The sequence below is a fragment of the Lacerta agilis genome, chromosome 8 (assembly GCF_009819535.1).
Source record: "Lacerta agilis isolate rLacAgi1 chromosome 8, rLacAgi1.pri, whole genome shotgun sequence".
Lineage (NCBI taxonomy): Eukaryota > Metazoa > Chordata > Lepidosauria > Squamata > Lacertidae > Lacerta > Lacerta agilis.
The window spans coordinates 81,182,265-81,201,709 of record NC_046319.1 but is presented as its reverse complement, the minus strand read 5'-3'; the positions used below and the strand labels follow the sequence as shown (position 1 = coordinate 81,201,709).

At 47.4% G+C, this 19,445-nt stretch overlaps 3 protein-coding genes across 4 annotated transcripts; 2 read left to right on the top strand and 1 right to left on the bottom strand.

The window, feature by feature from the left end:
• Positions 1 to 5,219: 5,219 nt before the first annotated feature.
• On the top strand, positions 5,220 to 8,392 carry LOC117051877 (F-box only protein 17-like). The gene is made up of 5 exons (XM_033158589.1): positions 5,220 to 5,976; positions 6,655 to 6,766; positions 7,032 to 7,127; positions 7,230 to 7,365; positions 8,090 to 8,392. Exons 1-5 carry the CDS (start codon positions 5,649 to 5,651, stop codon positions 8,324 to 8,326), a joined length of 909 nt encoding a protein of 302 aa, XP_033014480.1. The 5' UTR covers positions 5,220 to 5,648; the 3' UTR covers positions 8,327 to 8,392.
• Positions 8,393 to 11,755: 3,363 nt separating this feature from the next.
• LOC117052091 (mitochondrial ornithine transporter 1-like) lies at positions 11,756 to 12,731 on the bottom strand. The gene has a single exon (XM_033158815.1). The coding sequence runs from the start codon at positions 12,656 to 12,658 to the stop codon at positions 11,756 to 11,758; it is 903 nt and encodes a 300-aa protein (XP_033014706.1). The 5' UTR covers positions 12,659 to 12,731.
• A 1,905-nt stretch (positions 12,732 to 14,636) lies between these two features.
• LOC117051876 (kelch-like protein 41) lies at positions 14,637 to 19,445 on the top strand. 2 transcript variants are annotated; one of them, XM_033158587.1, is made up of 4 exons: positions 14,637 to 14,870; positions 16,442 to 16,520; positions 17,465 to 17,692; positions 17,818 to 19,445. In XM_033158587.1, exons 1-4 carry the CDS (start codon positions 14,786 to 14,788, stop codon positions 19,355 to 19,357), a joined length of 1,932 nt encoding a protein of 643 aa, XP_033014478.1. In that variant the 5' UTR covers positions 14,637 to 14,785; the 3' UTR covers positions 19,358 to 19,445. The 2 variants fall into 2 exon arrangements, with proteins under 2 accessions (XP_033014478.1, XP_033014479.1); XM_033158588.1 differs by lacking the exon at positions 16,442 to 16,520 and having other exon boundaries at positions 14,813 to 14,870.

Below are 19,445 nucleotides of genomic sequence, written 5' to 3'. Positions count from 1 at the left end.
TCCGGGGCTGATCTCCTCCTGCGCTCTGGACTAGGAAAAGATCCTCCCACCCCTAAAGGGATCGCGTCGCTCAGCGCCTCCGTCCGCGCACCGGATTTCCTGGTTCTTTTCGCAGCCTTTGGCGCCGGCTTCTCGCTCTCCATTGAGGGGTAGCCGAGAGCCAGAGGATCAGAGGAGTTGGAAGGGATCTCCGAGCATCATCTAGTCCAACTCCTAAGAGACTGGGATCTACTCCCAGTATAAAAAAACTGGCATTGATCATCTACCCATTGTCATTGGAGAGAGGGGGAGCATGCGTGGGGTGGGTCGATTGCCCAGAGTTGTTGAACTTTTTGGGGGGTAGGATTGCCCAGAGTTCTTCAGCTTTTATTTGTGTTAACTTTTGGTAAACTTTATTTAATCCCACAATTGATAAGGGTCCCGTGATCTACCAGGATCAGCCAGGGATCTACCAGTAGATCGTGATCTACTGGTTGGACATGCCTGATCTAGTCCAACCCCCTGCGATGCAGGAGGAGGAGGAGGAGCACGGCTGGCCCGGCCCGCGAGTGCCTGCGGTTTGGCAGCACCGGACCCCGTCTCCCTCCCCTCCCCAAAAATGGACGATGGCAGCAGCTGCGGTCGCTGGGTCTTGCTTTGCTTCTTTTGTGGGGAGGGGGGGAACAGATGAAAGAAAGGGCTTCTTCTTTGCGCAGCGCCCGGGAAATCCCGGACATGTCCTCTTTTGGGGGGCTAGCAGGCCCATCCGCGGTGCCGGATTTACTTATAAGCTAAACAAGCTGTAGCTTAGGTCTCCACTCTCTTGGGGGCCCCCCAAAAAAATAAATGGAAAAAAACCCTGGATGTACATTTCCAAAATCTAAAATAAAATAAATAAAAATAAAACCTACATACAGCAACAGTGTTTTGTGCTTTATAGGCTCCTATTTGTTATTTGCAAATGGCTTGAGATACCTATTAGGTCCATAAATTGTTGTTGTTTGGTCGTTTAGTCGTGCCCGACTCTTCGTGACCCCATGGACCAGAGCACGCCATGTACTCCTGTCTTCCACTGCTTCCCGCAGTCCATAAATTACCATATATCATATGGTATATGATCACATATGGTATATGATCACATATATCACAAAAAAGGGACAATTTGTTGTTGACAAAGGACAGCTGGACATATAAAAGGCCCCATTACCTTCAGTAGCTTAGGGCCTCATCAAACCTAAATCCAATCCTGCCCATCCCGGGGGACTTTTCACATTTTAAAGGATTTTCGGGATTTACATATTTATTGGGGTGGGGGGGTTGGCTTGGGCGGCTCAGGCTCAGGCACGGGTACAGGCAGTGGGTAGCTCTGCATGCCATGGCTGCTGCCAGCCTGAGCCGGGAAAGAGGCACGCAAGCATTGGTGGCGGCAACGGTGTGCACCTCTGTTCCCAGATCAGGCTGGCAGCGGCTCGGGCTGTCCTCTTTCTTGCTTTTCAAGATATTGCAACCCTAATTCATAGAATTGTAACGTTGAAAATGACACCCACACACACACCCACACACCGGGTCATCTAGTCCAATGCCCTGCAATGCGGGAATCTTTTGCCGAAACCCACGATCCTGCTGAAATTAAGAGATCTGCCAACTGTGCTACCCACAGGGATGTTTTCATTCTTAACATTTATACACACAGCCTTCTGTTCGAGGATCCCAGGGCGGTGTTGCAGCAGCATAAAAATATTTCAAGGCAATTTACCACCACCTGGAGAAACCGAGCCGTAGAGAAGTCAAGGGAAGCTGGAAGACACTGTGGGTAATACAAAATGTTCAGAGCTTTTATACGGTCTGTTTCAAATTCTTGGGTCAGCAGTTCTCTTTCCAATTTCTTAACAGATGCACTGGCCCAAATGTCCAGAAATTTGATGAACATCTTTTTAATTATTAGCCTTACAGAGGAACAATGGATTTTCCAAAAGTTTCTCTTTCATTGTAGAATATGCATGGTCTCGATTAGAGATCTTCATGTCCCTCATTTTGTTGGCTTCACCTTTCCTTAATAACTAATGGCACTTCATCTGAGCACTTGCAATATACACAAATTCAATATTCAGGAGGAAGCAAATATGCGTCATGGACATTGTTTTCAGGTTTACAGACATCCCTCTTATTTCAAAAAAGGAAAAGGTCTGTTAAGCATATTGAGTTGCACAGCAATAGGGCCCAGTTCAGTGTACTTTGCAGGGGGGTTTCCAGGAGGACTCTTGGTTGATATATACACCATCCACATGTTGTTTGGAAGACCTGGTGACTGAGGGATAATAACCCAGGAAGAGACTTGGTTCTCTGTAAACTGAGCATAGTCTTAATCAAGCCAGTTAGTTTCCTGACCCAATTCTAAGTGCTGTTTTTGACCTTTGTTGTTGTTCAGTCGTTCAGTCGTGTCCGACTCTTTGTGACCCCATGGACCAGAGCATGCCAGGCACGCCTATCCTTCACTGCTTCTCGCAGTTTGGCCAAACTCATGTTAGTAGCTTCGAGAACACTGTCCAACCATCTCATCCTCTGTCGTCTCTTTCTCCTTGTGCCCTCCATCTTTCCCAACATCAGGGTCTTTTCTAGGGAGTCTTCTCTTCTCATGAGGTGGCCAAAGTACTGGAGCCTCAACTTCAGGATCTGTCCTTCTAGTGAGCACTCAGGGCTGATTTATTTAAGAATGGATAGGTTTGATCTTCTTGCAGTCCATGGGACTCTCAAGTCCCATGGACTGCAAGGGCTCTCCCTTAAAGGGCCTCCCTTAAAGGGCTCACGACCGCAATACCTCAAGGACCACTTCTCTCCATACCCAGATCCCAAGATCATCTTCTGTGATGGCCCTTCTTCAAATGCTTCCTCCACAAGATGACCCTTGGGTTACTTTCCAACTCTACAATTCTATGATTTTATGGTTCATTTAAGCCCAAGTGTGGAGGTGGGAGAGTATTATGAAGACTGTCACGTACTTCTCCAGAATATCGTGGGTGTTTTCCATCTTGACAGCTGAATCACTTTCTCTTCTGCTTCTATTTACACGTCTGGGCTCTATAAAAAGTAAATGAAGAGATCCTATCACTTTGAATGTTATTTTCCTTGTAATCTGAAGAGTAGTACAGTGGTACCTCTGGTTAAGTACTTAATTCATTCTGGAGGTCCGTTCTTAACCTGAAACTGTTCTTAACCTGAAGCACCACTTTAGCTAATGGGGCCTCCCGCTGCCGCCACACGATATTTCTGTTCTCATCCTGAAGCAAAGTTCTTAACCTGAAGCGTTAGCGGAGTCTGTAACCTGAAGCGTATGTAACCTGAAGCGTATGTAACCCGAGGTACCACTGTAATTCTACCCAGCCATGCCTTGGTTCAAGAATAGATTATAACAAGTCCTTTAAAAAGAAGGGTGGGAGTTTAGCTCAACCTTCCTCTTAGTGTGATCAGAGTAATCCTATCAGAAACACACTTTCCTGGCTGGGTGGCTGGCCGCTGCTGTGTGACCCATCCAAAAACGTTTATTGCTGTCTCTGAATTTGCCCATTTGATTAATTCAGCACCCAAAAGCAACTGTCAAAGTATTCTGTGAAACCAAGAATACTGTTGGTTTCATTCTTTGAAACCAAGAATACGGTTGGTTTCATTCTGTGAAACCAATACTGTAATTGAATGTATCCCTTCTTAGTTATTTTTTATGGTATAATAACCCTCCACCAATGATGAACATAGCTTTTACAATAGGAGGATGGGATACAAATACTCATATATATACTGTATACAGTATTTTTAAAAAACCTAAGCCATTGACCTTCGCTTGGCCACATCTTGTGGCAGGGAGTTCCACACATATATTCCTAGCCCTGGGAAGAAATGCTTAAATGTGCCTGTTCCTGGACCCAGCAGATGCACTTGATGACCCAGAACTACAGGGAATGGCACGTTTTCCCTTCTACTATGGAGCCCACACTCCGGAGCGAAGCAGAAAATGGAAGTCTAGCCCAGGCAGAGAAGAAGCCACCCCGGAGCTGAACCGAAGCCGGGAGGCAGGAGAATGTAAGAGGAATCTTGCTGAGATGATTCCTGGAGGGCGCAGGGACAGAGAGGGTCCCAACAAGGCTAGGAAGGAAGAGGGGCCGCCCTCTGTTGGTCTTTGGCCGGACGAAGACCACCATCACCTCGACCAGACAAAGGAACTCCTGCGTTGCAGGGGGTTGGACTAGATGACCTGTGGTGCCCCTTCTTCCCACTCTACAATCCTATGGTTCTGCGGATGCAGAAGGAGGGCGGCTAAGGAGGATTTTGCTAAGGAGGATTTTAGCAGGGATCAAAAGGCCCTCCGCCCCCACCCCACAAATATATTTCAAAGAAAAGGGAAGCAAAATAAAAAAATTCTGCAAACTTACAAAAGAATTTCAGAAATAGACAGGAAAGAGAAGTTGCTGAATTGCAACTTATTACCAAACATAAAACCATGGAGAGACCTGGTCTGAATAGAGACATTCGATTCTTATCTCATTATACATGATAAAGCTATTTTTAGCCATCTCACCCCTTGCTTTTTCCTGTAAGACCAATTGCAGCCGTTAACAGTCGTCAACACGTTTACCACACCTATCTGCCAAAAACCCATTCTCAGCCCCCTTCTGAGTAATACCCCTCCCCACCCTCTCACTATATATATAGGTCTGGTCTGGTGACTTCTGTTTCAGTGTATCTGAAGAAGTGTGCATGCACACGAAAGCTCATACCAAGAACAAACTTAGTTGATCTCTAAGGTGCTACTGGAAGGAATTTTTTATTTAAATTGTTTTGACTATGGCACACCAATACAAAAGAAAAGGGAGAAGATACTGTAAAAGGTAAGCTTTGGGCATTTCCACTCTGATCCGCTATTGCTTGGTTCCCCTGCCTTGTTTTAATGCTCTCCTCCTTGGTTTGAAGCGAATGGTTATTTCAATGGTGCGGGCGGCTTCCAAAGTTTGCATTGCCCCCCCCCCCCGCCGCCGCCGCTCTTTTCCCACGCTCTTTTCTTCACCTATTGAATTCCTGCCTGCCGCTTGGAGTAGTTCCAAGGCTCGTGATCGGAAATGACGGGCGCGGCAAAATGCCAATCAATCTCGCTTTCGCCAATCGCCTCTAGCTTTGCTCTTGCGCGCGAAGGACCCGCCCCTTTTCTCTTCCCCGGCAGCTGATTGGCTTTTCCTGTCTACACGGGGAACCAGGTCCGGCCGGCTTCGCTTCCTTTTCCCTGCTCTTCCTCCAGGCGCGGTTTGTTTTTTTTGCGGAAGGAGTGGTCCCTGGGCACGCAGAGGGAGAGGGCTACCTGCTCCTGTGGGTGCGAAGAGCCAGGTTTATTATACCTGCGAGATGGAAAAGGTAGAGAAACGTCGTGGTTTCTGCAAGGAAACAAACAAGCAGGCATCACTTTGCTACTCGGCGGGTGGGAGAACCAAGCTTGAATTTGTTGTCTGTACTCCAGTTCACTCTTAATTATCGCAGCAAGAAAGAAGCCTCAGGTTTTTTCCTTTCCAGGGTAACAATACTCCCGGGAGGATGGGGGAGAAGAACAGGCCGCCGCCCCAAGGTATTTTAGTTTAAAACATATTCAACTTTTATTTTTGAAACTTGACCACAGTGAGAGACCAGACATGGGGCTTGTAAAAAGCAAGAGCACTTCTTCCACAAACGGAATGGAAATCCAGTGCCTGGTGGATTTGAACCCGTTGCCCGAGGAACTGCTGGAGCTGATCCTGAGCTGGGTGCCTGCCCGGACACTGGTGACCCACTGCCGCCTGGTGTGCTGCAGGTGGAGGGACCTAATTGACAGGCCCACAGTCTGGAAACTTCAGTGGGAGAGGGACCCGCGTATGCACGATGCCATTGAAGCTGCCCACCGATGCCCCCGAATGGACTTCGCCCGAGTCGGGGTCCTGCGGCCCTTTGGGAGGAACCTTATCAAGAATCCCTGTGGGGCAGGTGAGGGAGCTGTGCACGATGGGTCAGGCAGGTGGGAGGCAGGTGGGTCCCAGGGGGGTCTAAAGTTCAGAACTTGTACCTTCAAATGCTTGCACTCTAATCAGAGACACTGTTGGGATTGTGGTGTGAGGAAACGTACTCTGCGCATTACCAGAGGCAATTCTCAATGCTTTCCAAAGCAGGAGCTAAAATAAAGCTATTAGCCATGATGTCAAGCTCCTGTACTCCCCTGGCAGAAGCATTATGCCTCTGAGTACTGGTGGTGCATTGCACTCTTGGATGCTGGATTAGATGGGCCTGATCCAGCGGCCAGGCTCTTATTACATCCCTACGTCAACTTGGGTCTCATTCACATTTACTTTTTACCCCAAGCTTTCTAGGCACAATTCTGCGTTTTCCCAGTTTGTCTCCGAGCCGTTCTGTCTGTTTGTTTTGCACTACTACCTTCTGCAAGAAGATCCACTCTTTAATGCTGAATCGGAACAAAGAGCGACTCAGGTCTTTAACGGATCGCCAAGAGTGTTTATTTGTGGGGAAAGCGGCAGGGGGGAAAGCAAAAATCGTCTAGGAAAGAACGGACCTGTGCCTAGAAAGTGCGGAGGAAATCAGTGTGGATGAGCCCTCGCACTTTGCATCCGAAAACGACATCTCCACTGATACCCGTTATTGTGCCCACAGAGCAGTTTCAACACTGGGTGATCCAGCATGGAGGGAATGGGTGGAGAGTGGAAGAGAACAGACAGCAAGTGGAAGGAGCAGAGGCCCAGACTTGCTTTGCCTCTTCATACGTGTGAGTCAATGTGGGAGATGTCACAATCCCCTTTTTTTGGCAACTCCATTTCCCTGTGGCCTGGGACATCCTATTTAACTGCAGCTGGCAGCATAGCTAATTTCTCCTCTCTGAGTTCCTTGCTATTCCCTTACAGGTCACAAGCTCTTAGCTGCTTTGTGTTTCTGTTATGATGCTGTCTTTTTGGAAGACGCAAGGAGCCCAACACACTTGTAAACATAGCATTAATGTCTTTGTTGTCCCCCCCCCCCGCCCGCCCGCCCAGGTGGTGTGTAAAATCTCAGCTGATTGATTTGCTGAAAGAAGGTTTTTCGGAGGAGCTCATGGATACCTGCCAACCTGATGTTATTATCTGCGACTGGTGAGCTCTACTCTTCTTTTGATCTTCTTAGAATTAGCCTACCTATGCTCCTTTCCTTTCGCTGCCTTGGCTATACCCCATCTTCTCTGCCATCCCTTTCAGGTGGGGTGCCCGGGAAGACTGCGGCTGCAGATACAAAATCCGCGTGGGGCTCCTGGCAGTGGATTGGTCAGTAATTGCCGAATTCAGCGCTAATCCGGATCCCATTCCGCAGTGGAACGACGCCCAGTATCAAAAGGTGTTCTTTGCTATCTCCAGTGTCTGTTTCCCTTCCTTTTGTGACTTCATTTATAAGGCACAGGGAACGAACCCGTGATCTTGGCGTTATTATCTTGTAATTTTAAATGGGAGCATTGAAAGGGACCATTGATTGCTTTGCAGCCTCACATAGTCTGTTAAATGCTATAACCATCTGCAAGGCGATAAAACGCCCCGAGAGTGTCCACGTACCCTTAGTTTTAACACTAAACCTTAGGACTCAGATCGTTTGTACAGAGTGTACATGGAAATGCTGAACACAGAGGCTGAGAAAAGATTTAGACAAGTAAAATGGACAAGTAAATTATGTCAAAACATAAGGGCGATCATGGACTCCAGAGGTAGCCTTCTGTATCGCAAAGCACTCTGATCTGCAGAGACACCAACAATAGTTTTTACTTTTTTTAATGATACAATCCTGCTCTTGCAAAACCTGTTTGAAATCCAAGGCTTCGTCCAAACTACCCGTTAAACAATCCAGGCCCTGGTGTGACCATGCCATGTATCGCCATGAAAAAAATCTCTTTAACAGAGGAAGACCGGCTGTACGGAGAGCAACATCGGCCAACGTTGCCTCTGGAGGAAGCGCTGCAAGGCTTTAATTAAAGCAAAAAAGATGCAGGGCGCGAGAAAGCTTTCTAAAGTATTGCTGCTTTCCAAGGGTGCTTTTCCTTGACTTTTTGCTCCTCTCTCTGCCTCTGTAGGTGTCCCACGTGTTCAGGAGTTATGGCCCCGGCGTTCGCTACATCCAGCTCTGGCACAAAGGGGTGGACACACAATTCTGGGCAGGCCATTACGGGGCTCGCATCACAAACACTACGGTCCTGGTAAAACTCTCGCCGGAGCCCGTGCGGTCTCCCACCAGGGTGTTTTTCTCGCTGACTCCAGAACATATTCCACCCAGATCACGTTCTTCCAGGTGGAGCAACATCCTGAAGTGATGAGAGGACATCATTTACGGCTTACAGAGTTTTGAGATATAGGAACCTAAACATTTTAAATACAGGCGAAACTCAAAAAATTAGAATATCATGGAAAAGTTCCATTTATGTAAGCAATTGTTTTCATTAGCTACTGGAGTTTAATATATGAGATAGACTCATGACATGCAAAGCGAGCTATGTCAAGCCTTTATTTGTTATAATTGTGATGATTATGGCGTACAGCTGATGAAAACCCCAAAGTTGAAATTGTTAAGTTGGGGTTCTCATCAGCTGTGCGCCATAATCATCACAATTATAACAAATAAAGGCTTGACATATCTCGCTTTGCATGTCATGAGTCTATCACATATATTAGTTTCACCTTTTAATTTGAATGACTGAAAGAAATTAACCTTTCCACGATATTCTAATTTTTCGAGTTTCACCTGTATATATATATATTGAGTTAAAGAAACCCCTTGGGTTCCCTTTACTGTGAAATCAAACAATCCTTGTTTAACTAATGTTCTGGGAGTTTTTTGCACTCTGAAAATAACCTAAGTTCACAAGAGACCTTGAGCAAATACTGTTTTTTAAAAATGTTTTATATTCTATTTTTTTGTTTTCTAATCTTACTGTCTCCTTCTTTCTTCAGTTTACTATAATAATCTCAATAAATAAATAAATAAATAAATAAATAAATAAATAGATCTGGCTGGTTCCTTGAAACTCTCTGAATATTCCACTTGCAGCAACCAGCATCTTCCAGGTTCTTGGCCCAACCACTCTCTCTCTTAAGACAACCATGCTCGTCTTAAAATATTAAAATGTTTGTTCTTTGGGCACCCAGCCAAACTGATCACTAATGGAAGAAAAATGGAAATTGCCCGTTAACAGCAAACATCTGTAGGAAGAGGTAGCTGGAGGACACTGTGCATGGGATATCCTTTCGTCCGCCAAACCAGATGGGCCTTTCAAAGTCTTCTGGCTCCACTTCTGGGGCAGGATCCATCCAAGATCTAAGGGGGGACCATGCCTGAGATAAAAAAGGCCATGGTGACCATACCCGATAACATAAATAAATCATAGTACACCACAACAGTTGTCTGGCGTGCAACTGAATGACTAAACAACAACAACACCACAACAGACAACCAAAATCCATGAATCCACACTCTGTAAGACTTGAGAGAATGCAGAGGCGGGGAAAGAAGTTGGCGAATGTCCTCAGCTAGGGGTTGCCATATTTTGAAGAGCAGAAAATTAGGACACATTTGCTGACTTCTAGTTTTAACTATGGATCGCTATGACGAAGACTGCTCATGAAAAAGAGGACGTGCTTTGGAAACACAAGACAATATGGCAACCGTACGGCCTCCAGCCCACAGAAATTCCTCCTAATTTCCACTTTTGCCGGAGTGGACCAGAGGCCATTCATTGAACAGGATGCGGCAGAGAGCAAGATCCCCTCAGGATGGGGTGGGATTCCTCAGCTTCAAAATCAAATATGAGCAACCCTGGGGGCGAAATGGAGGAAGGAGATGGGTTAAAGATTTTGGATATAATATTCACTTAGAATCCTGGAAAAGGTTGTGGAAGGAAGGTATTAATTTCACCGCATGCAATGCACTTAAAGAAAATGTGAAAATGATGTTCGGGTGGTACCTAACACCAGCTGAACTTGCAAAAATGTACAAGACAAGAACCAATGAGTGTCAGAAATGTAAAGAAAGGGGAGCTATTTTGTAATGAGTGCAATTGGAATTGGAAAACGTACAAAATGCAATGATATAAAGGTTAATTCTGAAAGCCCTGAGTTGGGAGGGAAGGAAGTTGATTGGCTCTAAAGAGCCAGGGAGGTAAAGTGGATAATAATAATGTGAATGTATATTATTAAATGGAAAATAAATAAAATTATATATATATACACACACACACACAAAATATACCATATTTTTCTGTGTATAAGACGGGGTTGTTGTTTTTTAACCCAAAAATTAGGTTTAAAATTGGGGCTTGTCTTATACACGGGTAGTGCTGAGGGGTGTTTTCTTAATTTGGAGTCCCCAAAAATAAATAGGGGGCGTCTTATACATGGGGGCGTATTATGCACAGAAAAATATGGGGTGGGTGTATGAGAGAATGAAATGGAGGAGGGAAAACCTCGTGAAAAAATTCCTGAGGGAAAGAGTGTTTATACATGTTATTTGGTTGCCATTTTCTAGAAATTGTTGCCTTGGAAAGGTTCCCCTGGCCCTCCAGGCCTTGAGGAGAGAGACGGAGGCAGCTCCGTAAAGGGAACCATTTTGAGCTTGGCGTTAATCCAGCGCAGGAGAAAAAGGCGGGAAAACGCCTCAGCTCAAGGGTCTCTGCCTGTTCTGAGGAGAAATGTCTAACCTCTCCACAGAAACAACCCTGGAACAAATAATAAAATTATTATCATTAGCAGAAGTAGTATTATATTCTTCACCAGATTACCTCACCCCCTTCAGCTCCTTATTAGGTCCCTGAGGGAGAACCAACACAGAAAACCCAAACATTTTTGAGGGAATCGCTTTGCAACTCTCTCCAAATAGAGGGATGTTCAAAATAGGAAAAACACACAACCTGACGTACCCTGTGCAGAGAGTAGGCTATGCCTGTCTGCAAAAACTAGGCTCAAATTAAAGTTTTTTTGTGAAAAATTAACACTATGCAATGGTTTCGTGACACAAATGCACAGGCCTAAACCCTTTTGCTGGAACGTGAGGTGGGGGGGATAAAACATGGCAGATGGCTGTCCAACTTCTGCTTAAAAACCTGCAGAGAAGGAGAGGCCACAACCTCCCGAGGTCGTCCTCATCGATGTAGACACTATTGAAAATGTACTCTGGAGATAATGGGTTTAAGGCTAAACTGGATCATGCCCTCAGAGACATGTTCAGGTACTTGGAGATTCCAGAAGTGTTAAATAAAGATTATATTCGTTGTCCTTTTATTACAGCAAATACTATTCATCTTAGGTGATGCACTTCACAGGGGTTGAGATAATTGTGCCATATTGCTTTAATGGGGGAGAGAGAACCCTTCAAAAGAAGGGTGGATTATCGTATTTTTTCATTATTGGAACAAGAATTGCACACCTATAGCCAAAGGTACTTTAATAAAAGTCGGGGAAGAGTTGGAACGATTTTTAATAATGGCATTTCATTCACTCTAATGAACTGGCTAGGGAGCAGGAGCTATTTTAATTGACCCCGGGGAAAATTCAAATTCAAATTATATTCTTCTTGTTATTTGTTTGTTTTAGGAGGGAAAAGAAACCCCAACATATTTATTTAAAACATCAGATACTTTAAAAAAATAAAACCAGAATCTTTAAAACTTGAATTGTTTTTTTGTTCTTGCGGCAACTCTCACGACCTGCAAAGGTTTCCACTGATTTTAAGTCTGCAGTAAAAAAAAATACTACATATCAAACTGGTTCATCATCAGTTTCCGACTGTACTCATAGGCAAGGAACAACGCGCCGTTGGCTGGGAAAGCTCGAATCATAGTAGGTTTCAGTCCCGAGTACAAGGCAAATATGCCTTCTTTCCGGAGCACGCTTGCAAACGTTACCATGAAGCCTGCCTGCTCTCCGGACATGGAAAGAACCTGAATTCTAGTTTTGATGCAGTCAATGGGATATACAGCAATCCAGAGACACGTTCCACCAAAACCACCGCTCATCATCAGCGCCACAGGGCCTAATTCCTCTTTCGGCTTTCCAAATGCAAAAAACGTCCGGCTCAGCTCATAGCCTCCAAAGAAAAAAAAATAGCCTGGGACTTCGCGCAGCAAAGTGCTGGACCCGCCACGGTAGAATCCGAGGGGACCGTCCTTTTCCAGAACACCTCTCACTACCGACCAAACTGTATTTGGTCCGCGCACGACCTCCCCGGATAACTGCATTTCGTGCATGGCCTGCAGGCGACACTTCACAAGTTCTGTGGGGCAGAGGACCAAAGTGGCAAAGGCAGAAGCGAAGGAGCCGGCGGCGGCGTTTTGGAGGTCGCTCAGCTTTGCTTTCCTGTCCAGTCCGACGATGCTCCTCACAACGCTTTGGCAGAAGCCGTAGCACATGAAGAGCACGGCGTTTTCGGCAATGTTGGCGACCAGGGCCGGGGTGGTGCCCTCGTAGAAGCCCCGAAACCCCACCTGCTTGTAAATCTTCACGAAACAGTCCACAAAGCCTCGGTACATGGCAGGGAACGTCTGCATTTTCACCTTGGCGGTATCAAATGGCTGGCCAGTAATCACACGGGCAGTGCCTCCTGCAGCGCCTGCCGTGAGGTCGATGGCAGCTTGGATGACAGGGTTGGATTTCATGTTTCCCACTGGTTTTGTGGTGGCTCGACTAAATCATCAGGTTTGCTGCAGCCCACGGGGAGATGTGATGGGTACCTCTCTCCGGCTCCGACTCGCCAAACCGACTCACCCGCATCGCCTATCCTGGACCCCCTTCTTCTTATTTGTTGTTGCTGTTATCTCCTTCTACCACAACTACTCTATTTCAGTCCTTCCTTTAGAGCACTTATGGTGGCTCACATAATAAACTATAGGCAATTGCAGTGGGTCCCCCCCCCACAACAAATGCCCCATTGTGATGTTTGAGGCAGCTTTACTTGGTCAGGACAACTGCCGGCCGGTGGGGGAAAGTGGTGTCCACAGGCATATAAAGTACACAGCCTTAGAGAAATGCAGGCAGCCCCCCCAGCTTACATTTGTTGTTCAGTCGTTCAGTTGTGTCCGACTCTTCGTGACCCCAAGACCACACCAGGCACCCCTATCCTCCACTGCCTCCCGCAGTTTGGCCAAACACATGCCAGTCGCTTCGAGAACATTGTCCAACCATCTCATCCTCTGTTGTCCCCTTCTCCTTGTGGCTTCCATCTTCCCCAACATCAGGGTCTTTTCCAGAGGGTCTTCTCTTCTCATGAGGTGGCCAAAGTATTGGAGCCTCAGCTTCAGGATCTGTCCTTCTAGTGAGCACTCAGGGCTGATTTCTTTGAGAATGGATAGGTTTGATCTTCTTGCAGTCCATGGGACTCTCAAAAGTCTCCTCCAGCACCAGAATTCAAAAGCATCCATTCTTCGGCGATCAGTCTTCTTTATGGTCCAGCTCTCACTTCCATACATTACTACTGGGAAAACCAGAGCTTTAACTATACGGAGCTTTGTCGGCAAGGTGATGTCTCTGCTTTTTAAGATGCTGTCTAGGTTTGTCATTGCTTTCCTCCCAAGAGCTTACATTTACACATGTGTAAAAATTAAGCCACTTTCTCAGAGGAAAAGCATGCCTGCATTATCAGAGCTGGATGCTTAATTCAGCAAGAAGGTAATGGCTGGGTGGTATCTGGTTTTCGACATTGCAATATATTACAAGCTAAACATTGCGATATACCGATAATGTCACGATGTCTGAAGTCAGGATGGAGCTATGTAGAGGCATTGGCTGTCTTCATGGTTTTCCCCGCACCATGATGTTTGCATAGCACACACACATCATGATTCGCGATATATTGCCTGGCCAAAAATTATGAATCCGATATCACGATATGAACTTCAAACCAGTTTTGGGCGATATATCGCCCAGCCCCCTAATGCATGTCATGATTTGCGATATATTGCCAGGTCAAAAATTATGAAATCGTTATCACGATATGGGCTTCAAACCAGTTTTGGATGATATATTGATATATCACCCAGCCCTAGACAGGGTGCCTGCTCAGTCTCTCTAGCTAGCTCAAGGCTGAGTTTTCCTGCACAAATATTCCTGGGGGTATACAAATTTAATAAATAAAATAATGATTCTTGGCCCATTCTTAAAATAAGCAGGTTCTCCTAGCGATCTCCGTTTGTCACAGTTTCTACATCTCTTCCCATGTAAGCTGTCTTATCGAAGCACATACTATGATTACCCCTGCACAATCTGCAAGATAGAAAGAAAACCAGCTTTCCGCACAAGAAAACGCAAAAGGGAAGAATCGGGTTGCGACTGGGAGTGGGCCAAAACGGAACGGATGGCGAGGGTCGCAAAAACCGAGTTTCCGTCCGGCGGAGAGGGTTCCACGTGGATCTGCCGTGAGGCAGGGAGCTACCCTGGGTACTGCAGTCCTTCTTTCCACATTCAGGGAGCAGAGCAAGGGCCCGCAGGTTCCCGAAGGCACCACCTTCACAACGGTTGCTGCAGCCCCCCTGGCACTGGCAGCCTAAGCCGCCCTGGCAGCAAGTTGAGCCAGAGCAAGCCACTAAATTCCCAGGGTACCCTGAGGAGGCCCAAGCTGCCACGGCGACCATTGTGGTGGTGATGGCTGCCCCAGGGACACTGGTGCCTGAGCTGCAGGCTGCTTTTAAGAGAGGCTTTGAGGGGGCAAGTGGGAGGCAGGTCGGAGTCCCCACCTGGGCCGGTTCCCAGAGAAAGTGGCAGCCCCTCGGGACTCGGCGGCAGGCAGCATGGATCCAGCGGACACGGCAGAAGTCGGCAGAAAGGAGGAGCATGAGCCAGAGACCTCTTCGCTGAAAGCTTGTTTTAGCCAGGGTGAGTCTGAGGCTGACCTCGAACTTGGAAACTGGCAACCTGAAGCAAACTGGCAGTAGCCCAAAGAGGGCTGACGGCGATTATCCCGGCGCGATACCCCTTCCCCTAAGGGCCTCTGCTGCTTGAGCTGCAGATAGCTTGGTCGGTTGAGCATGAGAAAGTGGCTTATCTCAGGGTAGTGGATTCGAGCCCCACGTTGGGCAAAATATTCCTGCATTGCAGGGGGTCGGACTAGATGATCCTCCTGGTCCCTTCCAACTCTATGATTCTGTAGTAGCCAGCAGCCTCATTGTCCTTGAGGCCAAAGCCTCTTTATTTATTTTTCTAAATAATTTTTATTATATTTTCCAAATTAAACAAATCATAAACATACAAGTAAAACAAAAATCCTCGCTCTGCCGAGCTACGACTTCCCTCCATCACGTCAGCATGTTTTCTAGTTCAATCTAATCACGCAGTTTCTTACTTTAGTCCTTCCAATAATGTCATAGGGTCATTCCAATCTCGCTAGTGGAGGCCAAAGCCTGGAAAATCTCCAGTCCTAGAAGAAATACTGGGAGCCTATCCTTCTGATCTCGCTTGGCCACCTGAGCAAAGCCTTTTTTTTCTGGTCTTGAAATCTCGGCAGCAGCAAATCATTGCAGCATTTCCTGCATGGCAGGATAAGCGCAATGTGTTATTCTGGCCACTGTTATCATTAACAGTTTTTATATAGGCTGCCCAATAATATACTGCCACATGCCACCCCAATCTGTGATCTGTGCAAGATTCCAAGAGTTCCAGGTGCTTACCCAGGGTTTGTGTTACCTTTTGGAAATGAGACACAGCAGAGACTGGTGTCTTCAGGATACAGAGTTTATTTACACACGTATACAACCTGAGCCTGCGATGGAGGGGCTCACAGCATCAACACCCCAAAAGGGTCTTGTTTCTCCCATAGCTACAGCCTTGTTTTCAAAAAGAAGTCAGCCATGGTGCTCTCTCGCTCTCTGCCTTTTCCAGCCTGCAACCTTTCCCCCTCTAGGTCACATCACAGCAAATTCTGGCCTCAGTCTCCTGCTTTGTCCTACTAACTGTCTAAGAGAGGGAGGGGCCCCCCACCCATTTGGCCTCTGGCACAGAGCCCCTATCCTTGGTTCTCTTAATGGCTCATCAGGAAGCTAGCCTGGCTTATGTTTTAACACTTGCTGGGTCCCGGTGTTCAAAGGCCTGGCACTTACAAGCTCCTAACGATGCATTCAATGTGTGGCTTACAAAAGATATAAGAATAAAACGCAAGTGGCTGGATGGGTTTTTGGTGTTTGTGGTGGTGGGGTTCTTTTTGGTGACCCACGTTATCCTGAGTGACATCTCTCCCCTCCCAATGATTTAGCAGAGGGGACCATAGAGCACAATCCAGTTGCACTAAACTTTCGTTCTCCTTGGATAGGGGCTTTTGAGCAATTGTTCTGGATTGTATGTTATGGCCCATACATTAACACACACACCCCTTCTCTAGGGAGCTGCCCTTTCCCCCCAGGTGACCAGCTATAATGACCCAGAAGGCCTTCATTTCTCTCCCTCTCCCTCAGGTTTGAAGCAGCTGCATAAGACCCAGGAACTCTGCAATGCCACCTTGGTAGCTGGGGGGAAGCGGTTTCCGTGCAACAGGTGGGTCCCATGCCGGACAGGAGGGCCAGAAACGAGCAAATGGAGCCAAGCAGCCTGCTCCTTCTTAGAGTTCATCCACATTTCTGCTTCTCCTGTGATTCCCAGGCACAGATCCGAGACATTTTTTCTTTTGTCCTTCTGCATTGCCCTCTGTTTGCTGATGAATCAGAACAATCTGTAGGAAAACCGGTTGACATTTATTCCAACCCAGCAGTAAACAGTGTGTTTTCCCAGAGAAATGAAAACCTCTTACACCCCATGCCTAGAAATCCCAGGAATTTGGAAGTTTGGAAGCCTCCCTAATATCTTTGATGGAACACTGGGTGGGAATGTGTAGGCAGTGCCGTCGGATATGGGAATTTTCTTTATTTATTTAAAGTCTTATTCGCAGGGTGGCATGCGAAAGTCTGACTAAATACAATTTGAAAACCAACAGGAAACAGTAACAAAATAAAAGCCTGAAAACCCCCGAAACAGAATAAAATACAATTCCCCAAACCATCTACAATCTAAAACTCATGGACAAATAGTAAGCTCTTCACCAGGTGCTGAACAACTCATAATGTCAGCACCTGGCGTGACTCTTTGGAAGGGGCAGTTCAGAGCCAGAGCATAAGAACACAAGAAAATCCTGCTGGATCAGGCCAATGGCCCACCTAGTCCAGCATCCTGTTCTCACAGCGGCCAACCAGAGGCCTGTGCGAAACCTGCAAGCAGGATTTGAGCACAAGAGTAACTATCCCCTCCCGTAGTCTGAACTAGTACTCAGAATCACCACCGCAGAAAAGACCCTCTCCTTTGCATTAAGCACAACGTATCTCCAAGAGGAGAGATACGGTTTCTCCCATAGTGCAGGTGGGGGAACTGAGGGTAAAAGGATGGTTGGTACTTGAGGGTACCCAGCTGCTCCACAGCCAATCTGACGGTCTCCATTTCCCACACAGGGCCCTGTTAGCCTCCGTCAGCCCTTACTTCCAGGCTGTGTTTACAAGTGACTTTAAGGAATCCAGAGACGGGGAAGTTCTGCTGAAAGACATGGATCCTTCCCTCCTCCAGAATCTGCTAGCCTACCTCTACTCGGGGGAACTGGCCCTCACTTCAGAGAATGCTGAAGATCTGTTCACAGCAGCCAGCCGGCTCCAGGTCACACCAGCCCTTGAACACATCAGCAGGTAGCACAAGAGGTCTGGCTCCTCTTACATCTCTCCCCAACACCTGTTTCAAAAGCCAGAGAAATAAGAGGCTTCCACCCACAGGATTTCCAGTGACATTCTTTCTTTCCATTGCTCCCTGGCAGATATCTATCAGGGAGGATCTCCCAGGAGAACTGCTTCCACTTGTACATGCTGGCTTACGATCACAACAACCCCACCTTGCTGCGAAGCACAATGCACTACCTGGGCCTCAACTTCGAAACCCTCTTGGAACACAAGGATTTCCCGAATCTCGACCTCGGCGCTTTGATCTGCCTCATCTCCTCGGGCCACCTAGTCATCACCTCCGAAATGTATGTCTTCTGGGCTGTGCAGCGGTGGGTGGCAGCTGTACCTGCTGAGCGCCTTTCGGTACTCAAGACGCTCCTACAACATGTACGCTTCCCTCTCCTGACGACCAGGGAAATTGCACAAGTCCAGGAAGATGTAGCGATGCTCGACCAGCCAGTGGAATTGCAGTGGGGAGACCTAGATGGGGCAGGGAGGCTGCAGGCGAGTGGGGGTCTCCGGCAGGGCATGTACCAGGAAAGGATCATCTGCATCAAAGTGCCTCGCTTGAGGGACATCCTCTCCGTCAACGATGATATGGATTGCTACATGGAGTGCTTAGATCCAACTACCGGGTCAAGGACCAAACTGCCACCTTTAGAGCTCGTGGCGCTCCCTGGCTGCTCAGCCCTGGATCACAGGCTCTACATCTCAGGAGGCAAACACCCTGATGGCTCGTACTCCCAGGCGCTGCACGAGTACAACTCTGTAGCCAACCACTGGCTCCAGCTCCCTGCCATGTCAACGCCCCGGTCCGTCCACATACTTTTGACTTGCAAGCACAAGCTGTTTGCCCTGAGTGGCTGGAATGACACAGGCCCCCTCGCCTCTGCGGAGAGTTTTGATGTGGTTAAGCAGACGTGGTCACCCATCGCCAGCCTGCCCGTCGTCCTGCGCTTCTCAGCCTCGGCCTCGTACAAGAACAAGCTCTACCTGATCGGAGGAGATGCAGATTCCGACGAAGTGGTTTACCAGGGCATCCTTCTCTATGACATCCTCTTGGATACCTGGGTACAGGTGCCTCTGGAATTCTGTCTCCACGGTGCAGCTGCTGTCACCATGGAGACCGGGATCTGCATCCTAGGGGGCTTCTTTGCCAAAAAAACCACTCAGACTTACCCAAACAGTAGGTTCAGCCAGCTCCTTCCATGTACCTCGAAATGCTTTTTCATGCGCGAGGAGGGCGTCATAAGCAACGAGGTCACCATCCCTCCGCTGCCACTGCCTCTTGCCTTTGCAGGCGCAGCTTACTTCCAGGGAAAAATTTATGTGATGGGAGGGGTATGCACCTCCAGGACTCACGATGCCATTTACCACTGGGAGCCTGGAGAAAGTTCCTGGACTCAGTACCCAGAGAGCCTCACGGGCCAGGGAACAGTGGTGCGGAGGGTGCTGAAATGCGTGACCCTGAAGGTGCTGAAGCCAAACTTGAAGGCCCTCGTCCAAGACGATTCTGCAAGCCGGGTGGCTATTGGGCTTGCAGACACCAAGGTCCCCTCCAAAGAGAGGAAGGAGGATAACGCCTCCAGTTGTCCCCCAGATCCCTTGACATCTTTGGGAGCTGGCACACCATAAGAGCTGAAGAAATTCCCCAAAGGGAAGAGATATTTTCATCGGACTCCTCCAGTATTTAGCCCATTAAAAACCTAGGACATCTCTCTTT